General features: G+C 50.7%; 1 protein-coding gene across 1 annotated transcript; it reads left to right on the plus strand.

Annotated features, from left to right (window-relative positions):
• The first annotated feature begins 14,426 nt into the window (after window positions 1-14,426).
• LOC147970724 (uncharacterized) lies at window positions 14,427-15,689 on the plus strand. Its single transcript, XM_087523591.1, has one exon. It carries the CDS (start codon window positions 14,427-14,429, stop codon window positions 15,687-15,689), a length of 1,263 nt encoding a protein of 420 aa, XP_087379717.1.
• The last annotated feature ends 817 nt before the right edge of the window (window positions 15,690-16,506 follow it).

Genomic DNA, 16,506 nt, shown 5'->3' on the forward strand with positions numbered 1-16,506 from the left:
GCCAACTCCATGCTGAAGCAATTGAGAGCATATTTCAGCGTCCTGAGCCAGATATGAGTCAGATGCTCTCAATGATGAAGCCACTGCCTCCTAATGCACCCTATCCAACTAGGTTCTTCGTTGAAGACTTAGAGTACTTGCCCAGAACAATATATCATATCATAAGGCGGACTCTATGGCCTGTAAAGGGACACTCTCGATATGCGACAATTGATGGTGCAATGAAGACTCTCATCTTCTGCATTCTACATGGCAAATGCTTCAATGCACAGGATCTCTTCATCCGTCACTTTGCAGCGTCTGCCTCAGAACTGTTTGGATTAAAGTTCTATGCTCCTTGGGTTATGAGGCTGATCAAGCTTCACTCTGCAATCTCCTATCAACCCTCAGCCCGCAACCATAGGATATTTTTGCCAGATGTGGACACATCTACTGAAGCAATATATCCAGAGCCTGGCAAGCAACCATTAAGTCTTCAAAATGTAGAACACCAGAGCTTCACTCAAAATATTGAAGGTGTTGAAGCTCTCTCCCGAGTGTATCCAATGGCTGGCACCACACGTGCCCCTGCATCAACTGAAGCCACTGACAGCACAGCTGCCAAGAGACCCAAGAAGCGCGCTCGAGCACTCAATGACCGAGAGCTTCTTGTGGCTCTTCACCAAAAGCAAGATAGGCATCACGACTGGCTCAAACGGCAGATGAGAAGCATCATGCAAGACGTCAATCGCATCAGAAATCTGGCAACCAAGAATGCGTTTGTCGCACACGAGACCTGTCGCCGCACTTGGAAAGGCCTCACCATGATGAGCAATGAAGCTGAACTGCAAGAGGATGGCTTCAGAGAGAGATTCCAATTTGACTCCACGCCTCCAAGAAGAGCTGTGATGCGAAGCACACCATCACTTGAAGAGTCAGAATTCTCTTCTTCTTCTGCCACCGTGTCTGCCCGGATTATTGAAGAAGACGATGACGCGACATCATCTCCACCTGCTTCAACAAACATCGAATCTGCACCAAGCTCATCTGCACCGCCACCAAACAACTCCACCGACCCTTCTGCGCCTGGGAACGCGTAGAAAACTCTATGTCTTCAAACCTTTTTGGTCATCACTGACAAAAGGGGGAGAAGCATGATGTTTATAGTCTTCAAGCGGGTCACTTTGGGCGGGTGCCTCTATATTTTGCTACATTTTGCTTTGTGCTTACAACTCCCGTTTTGGCTACATTTGCTTCTTTGAGTTGTAACACTTAGCCTTAATGGCCGTCTGCTACCTGCTTGTCACTCCGTTATGCGAAGATAAATTCTGCATGTGCGACGATAAATTCCGCACTCATCTCTTACTGCAGACATCCATTTTCCATTATGCATGTCATTATCTTCATATACTTTCACATGCATAGTGGATTGTCATCATAAGTTGAAGTGGATCTCCACAAGTACAACCTGCCATGTGCATTTGCATTCAAAAGGCAAATTACTTATATGCACATCTTCAGGGGGAGCCCTCGCAACTTATGAAGACAAATTCCTTTACTATCTCACAAATTATGTTCCCCGTTGAAAACTTCAACTAGTTTGTCATCAATCACCAAAAAGGGGGAGATTGTAAGTGCATCTAGTGCCACCCCTAGTTGGTTTTGGAGTATTGACGACAAACCTAGTTGAGGGACTAACGTGTTTGTGAGAATTGCAGGAAAACACAGGTAGAAGTCCCTCATTGATTCGGTTTTATTACCAGAGATGACCCCTAAAAATGTACGAAGACATTGAAGACAATGGTGGTTTATGAAGATATTCATATTGAAGACAATGACATGAGAAGACTCCCTATGAAGCTTATGGAACTCGAAGACTTAGATCCTTCGTAGTTTTATTTCATTTATGTTGTGTCATAGGAATCACCGTACTGTTAAGTGGGGTTCAAAAGAACCAGTCAGAATGACTGTAGTGATGCCTAATTCAAATCCTATGTCTTCAAGCGAAGACTTTGAGAGAAAATCTTGTCCAGAGTCAGACAAGTCAGCTTTACTTGTAGCCCAAGTAAAGTTGCCGTGTGAGCTCAAAATTCGACCGTTGGTACATGTGTTAGTTCCTTAGTGACCCAGGGTCATTTCGGACAGATCAGGTCGGGTTGCCAAGTGGCTATAAATAGTCCACCCCCACAACCATAAACGGTTGGCTGCTCAGATTTCAGTGCACGGCTTTTGTCGTTTGAGAGCAACCCACCTCGAAGCCTTTGAGAGAAAAATTCCTAGTGAGGAGAAAAGCCCTAACCACCCAGAGCCAGAGTAAATTGGGCATCACTTAAGTCTTCGTGTCTGTGTGATTTGAAGACTTATTACACTTGAGGACTGTGCATCCTCCAGACGGTTAGGCGTCGCGTTCTGAGCATCCAAGAGAAATTGTGGATTGCCAGTGAATGAAGTCTGTGAAGGTTTGGGAGTCTACCTTGAAGACTTACCTGAGTGATTGAGCGAGGTCTGTGTGACCTTAGCTCAAGGAGAAAATGGTGAGGACTGGGTGTCTTGGACTAAGTGTCCTTGACTGGGTGTCCGGGACTGTGTCCTTTGGTTTAAATACCTAGCCGCTCCAACCAGACGTACAGTTTCACAGCAACTGGAACTGGTCCAACAAATCATTGTCTTCAACGTGTTACTTGTTTCATCTTCACTTCCTTTCACTTACAGTTATTCATTGTGAAGCCATTGCATGCTTGCTTTATCTTTTGTCTTCACAACATGAATGTATGATCTGATCGTCTTCATAACTTCTTCCTACCTGATCCTTATTACACTGAAGCTGTTTGTCATTGCGCTTTCACTCTATTGAATACATGACCATGGCTGGCCTAGTGTAATCTAACTTCCGCTGCATAGTAATAGGCATAATCTTCACTGTTTGTCTTCATAACTCTCATGTTTTGAAGACTTTCATAAAAATCACCTATTCACCCCCCCCCCTCTAGTCGATATAACGCACTTTCAAGTGCCCTGTGGGCAGTTGTTCTTGTTCGTCTCCTGCATCGTCATCCATACCGTCGATGTCTTCGGAGTCAAAGTCGAGCGTGTCGGTCAAATTGTCGATAGTGGCTACTAAGTGGGTGGTGGGTGGGCGGCGAATTTCTTTGTCATCCGCATCCCAATCCTGCCGGACATAGTTCGGCCCGGACTCTCCTGACAAGGAGAGAGACCTTAATGAGTTCAGTATGTCGCCGAAGGGCGTATGCTGAAAGATATCCACAGAGGTGAACTCCATGATCGGCGCCTAGTCGGATTCGATAGGCACTGGCGCAGGTGGTTCGGAGTTCGTGGCCAGGGAAGGATCCGACAGTTTGCCATCACGGCTCTTGTGAAGGGTAAGGTCGATATTCGGCTAGATCGTTGCTGAGAATGCGGACTCCGTGGAGGGGTCTATCCACCCGTACATCAATGGCGCAATTAGCTCCGAATTGAGGGTCGGAGCGGTTGCTGGTGCGGTCTCCTGAACACTGTCCGATGGTAGAGCTAAATCATGCTCATCGTGACCATGCAGCGCACTTGGCAGGGGCTCGAATCCGTCAAAGATCAAGTCTCCGCGGATGTCAGCCGTGTAGTTTAAGCTTCCAAACCTGACCTGACGGCCAGGGGCATAACTCTCGATCTGCTCTAGATGGCCAAGCGAGTTGGCCCGCAGTGCGAAGCCGCCGAACCCAAAGATCTGTCCGGGGAGAAAAGTCTCACCATGGACTGCATCGCTATCAATGATCGAAGGAGCCATCAAGCCTAACGATGACTACATTGAGTTCAACTCTCAATGAAAGCACAAATGTCGGTGTCAAAACTGGCAGACCTCGGGTAGGGGGTCCCGAACTGTGCGTCTAGGCGGATGGTAACAGGAGGCAGGGGACACGATGTTTACCCAGGTTCGGGCCCTCTTGATGGAGGTAATACCCTACGTCCTGCTTGATTGTTCTTGATAATATGAGTAGTACAAGAGTTGATCTACCACGAGATCGAAGAGGCTAAACCCTAGAAGCTACCTATGGTATGATTGTTATTGTTGGTCCTACGGACTAAACCCTCCGGTTTATATAGACACCGGAGGGGGCTAGGGTTACACAAAGTCGGTTACAAGGAAGGAGATCTACATATCCGTATTGCCAAGCTTGCCTTCCACGCCAAGGAGAGTCCCATCCGGACACGGGACGAAGTCTTCAATCTTGTATCTTCATAGTTCAATAGTCTGGCCAAAGGATATAGTCCGGCTATCCGGATACCCCCTAATCCAGGACTCCCTCAGCATCCGATTTTCTGTTGAAGGTGAGGTGAGAAGACGTCGGGGTCGAGCAGGCGTCACCGTAAACTCTCGTGCTCTGGATGAACTCTAGCGGCATTGCGACCTTGAGGCAGTGGCTCCCGTTGAACCTGGGTACCGAAAATATGTCAATGAGGTGCGCAATGGTGAGGGGAACCCAAGAACGGAGGGAGGGATCTCAAGGAGGCTCACCGATGATGCGCTTGTCTGATGAAAAAGCTTCGGTGGCCATTGTCGGTGTCAAAAACAGTGGATCTCGGGTAGGGGGTCCCGAACTGTGCGTCTAGGCCGGATGGTAACAGGAGGCAGGGGACACAATGTTTACCCAGGTTCGGGCCCTCTTGATGGAGGTAAAACCCTACGTCCTGCTTGATTAATATTGATGATATGGGTAGTACAAGAGTATATCTACCACGAGATCGGAGAGGCTAAACCCTAGAAGCTAGCCTATGGTTTGATTGTATGTTGTAGTTGTTGTTGTCCTACGGACTAAAACCCTTTGGTTTATATAGACACCGGAGAGGGTTAGGGTTACACAAGGTCGGTTACAAAGGAGGAGATATCCATATCCGTATTGCCTAGCTTGCCTTCCACACCAAGTAGAGTCCCATCCGGATACGAGACGAAGTCTTCAATCTTGTATCTTCATAGTCTAACAGTCCGGCCAATGGAGATAGTCCGGCCGTCCAGAGACCCCCTAACCCAGGACTCCCACAGTAGCCCCTGAACCAGGCTTTCAATGACGATGAGTCTGGCGCGTAGTATCGTCTTCGGCATTGCAAGGCGGGTTCCTCCCCCGAATACACCACAGAAGAATTTTGAATATAAGGATAGTGTTCGACCCTGCAAAATAAGTTCCACATACCACCATAGAGAGAATAATATTTCACAAATCCGATTTGCTGACTTATTTTGGCAACATGACATTACGTCACGGCCCGGTGATTATTCGAACCGTTTCCTTTAACTAGCCCCGCACATAACGCGAGGCAGTTTTTTGACACGTCTTGTCAAAGCAGAGATCGTGTCCCCTGATTACCTGATTCTCATCAATACGAGTGTGGGTAACCCAACCGCGCCATCAATTACGGCGCTTGGGGGACAAGCGAGTTTTCTCAGGCTAGTGGGGACACTTAGTTTCGGCCGCCCATATAAAGGGATAAGGATTCACCTTTTCATCCATGCCTTCTTCCTCCTTTGCTTATCCGTTTTCGCGCACTCGAGCTCCAGTGCCCAAGTCCGCATTCCCTGCCTCAATCTTCTCCAGCCATGTCTGGAGCGGGAGGCAAGTGGATGGTCTCCTCCGTCATGGAGGGAGACATCAAGAAGCTGAGGAGAGCCGGATACCTGCCCGACGACATCGCGCACCGGCTCCTAGATGAGGGGCAGCTCATCCCCACCCCCAGGCCCCATGAGAGGGTGGTGTTTGTCACCCATTTCCTCCGCGGACTGGGATTTCCTCTTCACCCATTTGTCCGGGGGCTCATGTTCTACTATGTCCTAGATTTCCATGATCTGGACCCGAACTTCATCCTCAACATCTTTGCGTTTATCGTCGTGTGCAAGGCCTTCCTCCGCATCAAGCCCCACTTCGGCTTATGGTTGAAGACTTTCAATGTCAAGCCGAAGGTAGTGGGCGGCTGCCAGGCGGAGTGCAGAGGCACCATGGTGGGCAAGATGCCCAACGTCACATTGCTCGAGGGCTCCTTTGTGGAGACAATAAAGGGGTGGCAGTCGGGGTGGTTCTACATCACCGAGCGACGTGACCCTACATGGGTAGCGGCCCTCGAGTTCCGATCTGGCTTCCCCACATGGGTCTCCTCTTGGCAAGAGAAGGGCCTGTCCTGGGGTAGTTCGGAAGAGCTGACCAGACTCCAAACATGTCTTCAAAGCATGGTGAACAAAAAGCTCAAGCTTGTCAACATAGTCCAGGTCATGCTCATCCACCGGATCCTCCCGTGCCAACAACGGGTCTTCAACTTGTGGGAGTTCGACCCGGCGCAGCACCGAACTCTGAACAGGCTCTTCGATACAACTCACGAAGATGCCTGGAGGGTGCTGGTCAAGAGCGCCGAGGTCCCCCCCCTCCTACTACTGAGGATCGTGGATTCAGCGTGAAGTGCCAAGCCAGCGCGGTAAGCTGCTTTTACCTCTTACAGGATAGATGTTTTTTCATAGCTTGGCTCCATGCAGGATCTAAACTCCTGTACCTTTGACAGGATTGGCAGGAGACGGCCGGACAGATCGACTGTCCGGCTCCTTTGCCCGAAGGCCCAGCAAACGCTCTTCTAATGAAGATGCTAACTCCGGCTCCTTATACGGTGCCGGAGAAGACCAAGAAGGCCAAGGGAACCCGAAAGAGTTCCCGACGCCAGGCGTCACCGGACTCACCGTCTGAGGACTCTACGGCGCAATCCTCCCCCGAAGACGGGGAGGATGCTCCCCCTCCAGACAAGAAAAGGAAGGCCGCCCCAACTGGGGAGGCCGGAGGGTCAAAGAAAGGGCGGACCCTCCCTACGGACCACTCCGCCACCGCCGCCGATAGTGAAGACGAGTGGCTGCCTCGGGCCAAGCCCCTGGGGAAGTCGTAAGTATTCGGATACCAGAGTAAGTCATAGTATTCCTTTGCCGCACTGCTTTCCCTAACACCGAACATGATTATGCAGGCCGCCTTAAGCCAATATCGATGTAACATCGGATGGCTCCCTGGGCTCATCGGACATGGATAGCGATCCAGTCCCGACCGCCACCTCCCCCTCATCCTGCTGACGACGCCGAGGTGCTGTCTCAAGAAGCACCGGGTCGAGGGGGGACAGTCCGGGAGGCGCCTCAAGGGGACCTTCCGGACTCCAGGAGCCGAGGGGACGGGCCCCCCGAGAGCTCTGAGTTCGGCCCTTAGCCGAACACCACGCCAGAACATCCAGTGGTTCCGGGCTTGGGTAGGCGGCCTCCTTCTAAGAGGGCTGAGACGCCTGCACCGGAGACCTCTGTCCAACCAGAGGCGCCGGACAATCTGCTAGAAGCACTTCGCACCGCTTCCATCGATGAGGAGCACCGCACTATTATGAGTGCGGTGATCTAGAAGGTTCAGTCCGCTAAGAGCGGATTGACTGAAGCCTGTGCCAGCCTTCTAATAGGCTTTGAGGTAAGTGTTTAAAGTATAGGAAAAATATTACCGCATAGACAGTAGCCCCTGATGCTCTGTTCGGTGTTCACAAAGAAAAGCCGAATAGAGGATCAAACAATATCACAAGAGTCTAATAGAAGTATGTCAATATGCACATGCAGGCTTCGCTGCTGGCGTCCGCCGCACTGACTGCGGAGGTCGCCGTACTGAAGCAGGACCTTAAAGGGTCCCAGGACGAGCTTGGCCTAACCAAGAGGCAACTCGAGGAGAATAAAGGTAAGTAGTACCTAGTCTATGTATACGTATAAAAATAATGCGATTGCAAAATGATAGGATTTTCATGAATTTGCCAGGGGCCACGACTGAAGTGGCGACCCTAAGGCAAGCGCTGACCGAGGCCGAAGACAAAGTGGCCAAGGAGTGCTCTGCGCGAGAGAAGCACGAGGCTCGGGTGGGCGAGGTGCAGCAAGAGCTCCAGGCTCTCGTGGCGAAGCACGAGGCATTGGATCTTGACTCAAAGACGCGAGGGTCTGAGCTTGCCGCAGCCCTTGAGAGCGCAAAAAGTGCCAAGGCCGAAGCCCAAAAGGCCCTCCAGGAGATCGACGCAATGAAGAATATAGCGGTGGTTAAGGCTTCCTGTATGCAAAGCAAGCATGTAAAAGTAAATTTCCGATTACTTACCCGAATCCGGAGCTCTCCAGGAGCATTCGCAGATTTACCCCGCAGTGTGTCCGATGCCGCACAATTTTACCAGGCCGAGGATGGAAGCTCAACGGAAAAGCTGTTCTGGTCTCAGTATACTGAGGCCGAACACCCGATGCCAATGAGCGACCAGCTGAAGCAGATGGTCGAGCTACATAAGGCGGCCTAACAAGCCATGAAGGGCTTTATAGTCCGGTTGTGGCCTGGCGACGCCCTTCCGAACAACTTCTTCGGCCTGGTTAGGCGGCTTGTGGATGCCTGCCCACGGCTGGAGGTCGTCAAGCGATCCGTTTGCATTGAAGCTGCACGCCAGGCTTTCACCCGTGTTAAATTGCAGTGGGTCAAGCTTGACTTCGTGAAGCTGATCAAGGAAGGGCCGCCGGAGGGCAAGGAGCGCCACCCCGAGATGTACTACGAGAGTGTTCTGCCGGGTGCCCGTCTTATAGCGGATGAGTGTTCCAAAGATGTAATATTTGAGTGAGACTTGTTCGTTTTATCCAGTATTTATGAAAACTTGTTTCATAAGCGCTATGCAACGCTTGTTTGAATTTAAAATATTGCCTTCTGTTTGGCCGTTTATTCAATCTGAGAGATGGCTAGTCCTCGTCTTCTGCCCCCATGCCACGAGTGCTAGGGTGTTCGGGATAAACCTAAGAACTCTTGTTCCCATGTTTGGGTCCTTCGAGGGAGGTGCTCAGCACAGCGAACAAGGCAACCAGACTAATAATGCTTTATCACTCTCACTTAGCCACATAATTCTATAATTTTAAATTTCGGCGAAGCCCCTGGTATTCGGAAGGCCGAATTCGGGGCGCGATACACGTGTTTAAGCCGGACAGGGCCGGCCCCTAGCCCTAAGTGGCATAAGTCTTTAGGGGCTCGAAAACCTCGCCGAACAGCGACTAATCTCTCGCCTTATCATGACAGTCAGTTTTAGCTTTCTCTACTGAGGTGCTCAGCCCGGCAGAACCGGGGCACAATCGTAGTAGTTCTCCTAGCGCTACCTTAGCCGATAGAGCGGAACCTAAGGTACCAAAACATAGGAGCCGGGCAAACCCAACATTTGACCAAAGACATGATTCGGAGCTGATGCATATAATGCTATAAGTTCTGGGTGCCGCACTTTGTAAAAGTGTTCGGACTTCTCACACCATATTGTGGGTACTTAAGCCCCTGGTGTATCGGCCGTACCAAAGTGTATGGTTGCAAGGCGTCATAAATGAACTTATATATATATATATAACAAGAATGCAATAATAGGCGCAATTCTATGCATTGTTTATTCAAAAAGGTGCGTTAAAGCAAAATGATACAGATAGTGCGATAAGCAAAGAGTAGGACTATGTCCCTTCCAAGGGCAAGTTGAGGAATGATACTAAATTAAATATTTCTCTCGTTACTGTAATCCACCTGGGAATTCTGTGGTGTGACGTAGCTTTCTGCCTCCTTGGTTGCTGCATCAAGTGTTCGGCAATAGTGCGGCCGAACAGGGTTTCCAGAGATTAAAGTCCTGAAAAAAGAGAAAAAATAATAAAGCGGGAAGCCCCTAGTGCGGTTTAGGCCGCGTCTTGGGGCGTGTCGCAGTTGTGCCCCCCTCCCCACCTACGCCCATGGTATTTTTAATGCGTAATTATGTACGCGTGGCACGGATTTCGCCGTTTGGTTGGGACTGGGGTGGGGGCCGCATTGCTACGCGAGCTCAGATCGCGCCAGGCGGTCTAATTGCCGATTACTCCGAGCGCGCTTGGAGGTGTCCGGGTTTTGAAATGCTGAACTGGTAGATTGCCTTGAGAGGCTGCTTTGCGCTTCTGCCGCGAGGGCCGCAGTGTGCTCCTCTCTTCGGAGAGAGCGCTTTGTGTTTCCATTGATAGTAATGACCCCGCGAGGTCCAGCCATCTTGAGCTTGAGGTATGCATAATGCGGTACCGCATTGAATCTAGCAAATGTGGTTCACCCAAGAAGTGCATGATACCCACTGTGGAACGGGACTATATCGAAGATTAACTCTTCGCTTCGAAAGTTATCCGGGGATCCGAAGACCACTTCTAGTGTAATTGAGCCTGTGCAATGGGCCTCTACACCTGGAATGACGCCTTTAAAGGTTGTTTTTGTGGGTTTGATCCTTGAGGGGTCTATACCCATTTTGCGCACTGTGTCCTGATAAAGCAGGTTCAGGCTGCTGCCGCCATCCATAAGGACTGAAGTGAGGTGAAATCCGTCAATGATTGGGTCTAGGACTAGTGCGGCGAATCCGCCATGATGGGTACTAGCGGGGTGGTCCCTGCGATTGAAGGTGATCGGACAGGAGGACCATGGGTTGATCTTTGGGGCGACCGGCTCCAACGCATATACGTCTCTGAGCGCACGCTTCTGCTCCCTCTTGGGGATGTGGGTTGCGTATATCATGTTCATCGTCCGCACTTGTGGGGGGAACCTCTTCTGTCCTCCGGTGTTCGACTGCCGGGTCTCCTCCTCGTCATCGCTATGTGGCCCCTTATTTTTGTTTTCGGCAATTAACTTGCCGGCCTGCTTCAATACCCAACAATCCCTATTGGTGTGGTTGGCTGGCTTGTCGGGGGTGCCGTGTATTTGACACGAGCGATCAAATATGCGGTCCAAACTAGACGGGCCCGGCGTACTTTGTTTAAATGGCTTTTTCCGCTGACCGGGTTTAGAGCCTTTGAATCCGGCATTGACTGTCGTGTCTTCAGTATTATCGCTGTTAATACGGCGCTTATGTTTGTTGTGACGTGACCTGTTATTGCCGTCCTTGGTATCCGAAGTACCATGGTTTTTTGACATGTTATTGCTGCGAGCCAGCCAGTTGTCTTCTCCCGCACAAAAGCGGGTCATGAGTGTCGTGAGGGCTGCCATAGATTTCGGCTTTTCCTGACCAAGGTGTCGGGCTAGCCACTCGTCACGGAAGTTGTGTTTGAAAGCTGAAAGCACAAGTGCTCCCTAGGTGGTTTTGATAATTGATGACAACATATCTCTTGTTGGACTAACATTTCTATTTAGCATGTTTCAGATAAGTTCAACAATGGAGTGGCATGGACTAAAGGTTGTGGGAACTCCTTCAAGATGCTAAGGACAAAGGATTGGCTAAAGCTTCAAGCTCAAGACTCTTCATTTTACATTTTAGTGATCCAAGATCACATTGAGTCCATAGGAAAAGCCAATACTATCAAGGAGGGATGAGGTGTTGCTTAATGAGCCTCTTGCTTCATGTGCTTAATGATATGCTCCAAAATCCTCAGCTACTTTCCCACTTCCACATATGACCTAAACCCAAAGCCAAACTCGGACCTACCGATTATTCCTATCCGGTGCCACCGAGTTTCACCTGTCATAGCCACTGCCAGAAACCCTAATCAGTTCGGTCTCACCGATGGGATCTCAGTCTCACCGAGATGGGCTTGCAAACTCTCTGTTACCTATTGCAATATTTTTGGTCCCACCGAGATATGCAATCGGCCCCACCGAGTTTGCTTGGCCAACTCTCTGTTTCACTTATTACCCAAATCGGTCCCACCGAGTTTGAGTAATCGGTCAAACTGAGTTTTGGATTTACCCTAACCCTAGCACATCGGTCCCACCGAGTTGATCCAGTCGGTCCCACCGAAAATCTCTAACGGTCACTAGGTTTCCTATTTCGGTCTGACCAAGTTTGTTGATTCGGTCCCACCGAGATTGGTAAATCGTGTGTAACGGTTGGATTTTGTGTGGAGGCTATATATACCCCTCCACCTCCTCTTCATTCATGGAGTGGGCCATCAGACTAAGCCTACACTTCTAGCATCCTATTTCTGAGAGAGAACTACCTACTCATGTGTTGAGGCCAAGATATTCCATTCCTACCATATGAATCTTGATCTCTAGCCTTCTCCAAGTTGCTTTCCACTCAAACCTTCTTTCCATCAGATCCAAATCCTATGAGAGAGAGTTGAGTGTTGGGGAGACTATCATTTGAAGCACAAGAGCAAGGAGTTCATTACCTACACACCATTTGCTACTTCTTGGAGAGTGGTGTCTCCTATCTTGGCTAGGTGTTACTTGGGAGCCTCCGACAAGATTGTGGAGTTGAACCAAGGAGTTTGTAAGGGCAAGGAGATCGCCTACTTCATGAAGATCTACCGCTAATGAGGCAAGTCCTTCGTGGGCGATGGCCATGGTGGGATAGACAAGGTTGCTACTTCGTGGACCCTTTGTGGGTGGTTGCTTCTTCGTGGACCCTTCGTGGGTGGAGCCCTCCATGGACTCGCGCAACCGTTACCCTTCATGGGTGGAGCCCTCCGTGGACTCGCGCAACCGTTACCCTTAGTGGCTTGAAGTCTCCATCAACGTGGATGTAGGATAGCACCACCTATCCGAACCACGGGAAAAACATCCGTGTCTCCAATTGCGTTTGAACTCTCCAAACCCTTTCCCTTACATTCTTGCAAGTTACATGCTTTACATTCCGCTGCTCATATACTCTTTGCATGCTTGCTTGATATGTATTGTATATGTTGAAATTCTGCCTAAAACTCCACTTAAACCGAAAAAGATCAAAAATTGCAACTTTAGCACTAAGTGTCTAATCACCCCCTCCCTCTAGACACATCTACTTCTAGATCCTACAAAAGCCGCTAAGGCCTCTACATCCGGACAGTCGACGATTTGATTTTTCTTTGTAAGGAACCAAGTCCAGAATTGTCTCGCCGACTCTTTTGGCTACTGAATTATGTGGCTCAAGTCATCAGCATCTGGCGGTCGCACATAAGTGCCCTGAAAGTTGTCGAGGAATGCGGCTTCCAAATCTTCCCAACAGTTAATGGAAATTGCTGGCAAGCTGTTAAGCCAATGCCGCGCTGGTCCTTTGAGCTTTAGTGGGAGGTATTTGATGGCGTGTAAGTCATCACCGTGGGCCATGTGGATGTGGAGGAGGAAATCCTCGATCCATACCGTAGGGTCTATAGTGCCGTCGTATGATTCAATATTTACAGGTTTGAAACCTTCTCGGATTTGATGATCCATTACTTCGTCTGTGAAGCATAGAGGGTGTGCGGCGCCTCTGTATTGGGCTATATCGCGACGCAGCTCGAATGGGTCTTGCCCGCTGTGTTTGGCCCGGCCGGATTTACTTTTACTGTATCTGGCATGACGTTTATCGTCTTGCATAGTGGCGTGCCCTCGTGATCCGTAGATCGATCTTGCATGCTTTGCTTTGTCCTCCAATACATCTCGCAGGTCTGGCATGTTTCCCCATGCCTTTTTATTTGAATGGCGTCGGGGTGCGGGCTGAGCTTTTGGCTGGAATGCCTCTCTATCACGACCACGAGTTGGCCGATCAGCCGCATCATACGCTTCTTCCTCCAGTCGGGGTAGCAACCTGCACTTTAGGTAACTCTTGGAGGGGCGCTCGAGTTTATATTCCTCGGCAGCGAGGACTTCTGTCCATCTGTCAGCTAGCAGGTCTTGATCAGCTTGAAGCTGCTGCTGCTTTTTCTTCAGGCTATTTGCCATGGCCATAAGCCGGCGCTTGAAGTGCTCTTGTTCGACGGGATCCTCTGGCACGGCGAATTCGTCATCGCCAAGGCTTGCCTCGTCTTCGGAGGGGGGCATGTAATTATCATCCTCCTCCTCTCCGTTTGCCGCTCTCTCAGGAGGGCTGGCTCCTCCCTCCTCCTGCTCCAAATCTTGCTGGAGGGGAAAGTGGACAGAATGACGGGCGAAAAGTGTGGAGCCTTTGTTGAGGCGACAGGGAGGCGATCCCCGAGCGAGATCCCGCCGGCCCCGATGCCGGGAAGATCACACGACGTGGAAGACCAGAGATCAGGGCGAGATGGAAGATCGAAGGAGCAAAAGGAAGGCGATCCCCTGGGCCTGCAAGAGGCATGGATGCGGACACGGAGAGCGATCAAGCGGATCGCGGTGGAAAGGAATCAGATCGCCCGGGCAAGGAAGGATACTGTCGAGAAACCAGCTGATCCAGGAAATGACGTGGTGATGAAGATCAGGGATAGGATGTCTACAATGAGAGAGTATCTGGCCCAGGGACTAGGGGAGAGGAATGCCAAATCAAATCGGGTGTTGATCTCACACTCGCCGGACAAGGATCCACCGGACAAAGGAGGAGGGCAATCAAGATCCGGGAGGGAGGAAGGAGATCAATTTAAAAGGAAAATTACTGCGATCAAATCAGCTGACTAGATACACTCGGATTCAGACCAAGAAAACTTGGGCATAAAAGGCCCGAAGGCAGATGTGAAGAGCACACAACCTTTCAAATCAATTTCTACCAGTGCGCCTGCTCTGACGATGGCAAACCAGGACAACCTTAAGAGCAAGGCCGCCCTGGAAGCCGGCGAGGGTGGGACACGCTCTAGCGGTGGTGGCAACATCTCTAGGGTGCTCCTCCGTGGGGAGTCCTCCCGCAACCAAGATGGTCGTGCGAACATGAGAAGGTATGGTGCAGGCGGCGACGTAGTTGCCCCGAGGTTCCCTATTAACATTGCACCTCGGGTCGACGACGTTGTCGATCTGGACCTCACCAAGGAGAGGGAGGCCATGCGGTACAGGTGGATCGCTGTAGGGCTCTACTTCTCGCCCCTGCCCTACAGCAACGAGGGCCTGATCGGCGCCCTAAAAAACAAGTGGGGTCTCCGCGGCCACCTCAGCTACAAGCCGCTCAAGAACAACTGTTTCCTCCTAGAGTTTCAATGGGAGGGGGACCGGCGCTTCATCCTCGACAACGGCCCATGGACCTACAATGGTGATGCCTTCCTGATGGTCGCCGTGGATGGCGGTCATCCTCCGGGTGACGTGGAGGTGGCCTATATGCCAATATGGGTCCGCATCCACGATGTCCCCTCGATCATGTTGGATGAGGGGGTGGCATGGAAGCTGGGTGCAAAGCTCAGCAAGGTTCTGGAGGTCAACACAGACAATTGTGGTAAGGTCTGGGGTGATTTCATTCGGGTTCGAGTGGAACATGATGTACATGAACCTCTGCGAGATAAGCTCACCTCTCATGATAGGGCACAAAATGAGTTGTTTTTTCTAGAAGTGAAGTATGAGAGAGCGCTGCGTTTTTGCGGTTTTTGTGGTTTCCTCGGGCATGGACAACGCGATTGTAAGTTGTCGGTGGACCTCCAAGAAATGAGGTACACGGCAACAATGCGTGCCTCCCCGTATAAGAAAAGCAATTGTAGAGGGGGTTATGTTGCCCCGGTAGCGAGTAGTGCCTGTCGTCTTCTGAGCTTCGGGAAGGAGGTGACTCGGAACGGAGGCAGCCCCATCAGGTCGGAGTATGAGAGAGTGCCTGAAGAGGTCCTAGCGAACCCGGTGGTGCAGGCGGCTATTGCTGCAGTGAGCAAGCTGCGGGTCTCTGATGGCGGTTCCTGTACTAAAGCGCAGGTGGTCGCGGTGACGCCTACTGCTAATCCCATCACTGGGAGTGTAGACGGGGCCGGGACACAAGCCAAGCTGGACCCAAACCAGAACATGACCGTTGATACAGTGCAGACGCCATCACCTACCATGAAGCAGCCAGAACAGTTGCAGATAGCAAAGGGTACATAGGATGAGGACCCACTATACCCGCCTGGTTTTGAATCGGTGTCTCAGACTGCCGTTGACGTGGCTGTCGACTCCACCCCGGCCTTGGCGGCAGCGATGCCAAAGGGGACTGTCATGCAGCAGGTTTCACTAAACAGACCGTGCCTCAGTTCTGATGGCCCTGCGCTCCCTGAGATAAAGAAGGGGGCAAAGAAGCATCGCAAGGCTACTGAAATATCAGCATCAGTTCTGGCCAAGAGGGGCGACCGTGAGTTGGAAGAGAAGGCAGCTACTGGAAAGACCAAGGATGGGGCAGGCAGTGACCAGAAAAACAAGATTAAAGGTGCAGTATCGGAGGAAGAAAGTGCAACAGTAGAAGCTGGTGGTGGTGAGGAAGCAATCGGCATAGGGGCTACCGGTCAACTGGCGGGCGCCGAGGAAGGCGCCCGCCAGGAGCCATGATGCTTCTAAGCTGGAACTGTCGAGGCCTCGGGCAACCTCGCACAGTTCAGGAACTCATGTGTCTCGTGCACACCTACAAGCCCAAGCTCGTCTTCCTCTCCGAGACTCGGCAAAATAATAAGTACGTCAAAAATCTCAAGTGGAGGCTGGGCCTCCGGCATTGTATCACGCAACCCATCATTGGAAAAGGTGCCGGCATTGCCGTCTTTTATGATGAGAGTATCGAAATAAAGAAGATTGCCGTGGGAGCGAGATACATCGATGTGTTGGTCCATTTAAACCCTCTTGGCTGCCAATGGAGAGCCACCTTTGTGTATGGGGAGCCGAAAGCTCATGAGCGTCACCACATGTGGACCTTGCTGCGCAGAATAAAGGATTC

Source organism: Triticum urartu, chromosome 5A, assembly GCF_056163025.1.
Source record: "Triticum urartu cultivar PI428250 chromosome 5A, HENAU_Tu73, whole genome shotgun sequence".
NCBI lineage: Eukaryota > Viridiplantae > Streptophyta > Magnoliopsida > Poales > Poaceae > Triticum > Triticum urartu.